The sequence below is a fragment of the Acanthisitta chloris genome, unplaced genomic scaffold (genome assembly GCF_000695815.1).
Source record: "Acanthisitta chloris isolate BGI_N310 unplaced genomic scaffold, ASM69581v1 scaffold40314, whole genome shotgun sequence".
In the NCBI taxonomy this organism is placed as follows: domain Eukaryota; kingdom Metazoa; phylum Chordata; class Aves; order Passeriformes; family Acanthisittidae; genus Acanthisitta; species Acanthisitta chloris.
In genome coordinates, this window is record NW_008668343.1 from 1,831 (window position 1) to 2,108 (window position 278).

Here is a 278-nt window from a genome sequence, read left to right on the forward strand (position 1 = left end):
TCGTCATCCGCAGCGAGCGCAGCCTCCACCAGCCCATGTACCTGTTCCTGGCCATGCTGGCCGTGGCCGACCTGGCTCTCTCCACCACCACCGTGCCCAAGATGTTGGCTCTGTTCTGGTTCCACGCTGGGGAGATTTCCTTCGGCGCCTGCCTGACCCAGATGTTCTTCCTGCACTTCATCTTCTCGGCCGAGTCGGTGATCCTGATGGCCATGGCCTTCGACCGCTTTGTGGCCATCTGCTGCCCCCTGAGGTACGGGGCCGTGCTCACCCCTGCC

General features: G+C 63.7%; 1 protein-coding gene across 1 annotated transcript in view; it reads left to right on the forward strand.

The window, feature by feature from the left end:
- The window catches only part of LOC103800477 (olfactory receptor 52B2-like), a 932-nt gene that overhangs the window by 134 nt on the left and 520 nt on the right, over positions 1-278 (forward strand). Inside the window, 1 exon segment of the mRNA XM_009072854.1 lies at positions 1-275. This exon segment is cut by the window's left edge and continues 23 nt beyond it. Coding sequence (XP_009071102.1) covers positions 1-275 — 275 coding nt within the window.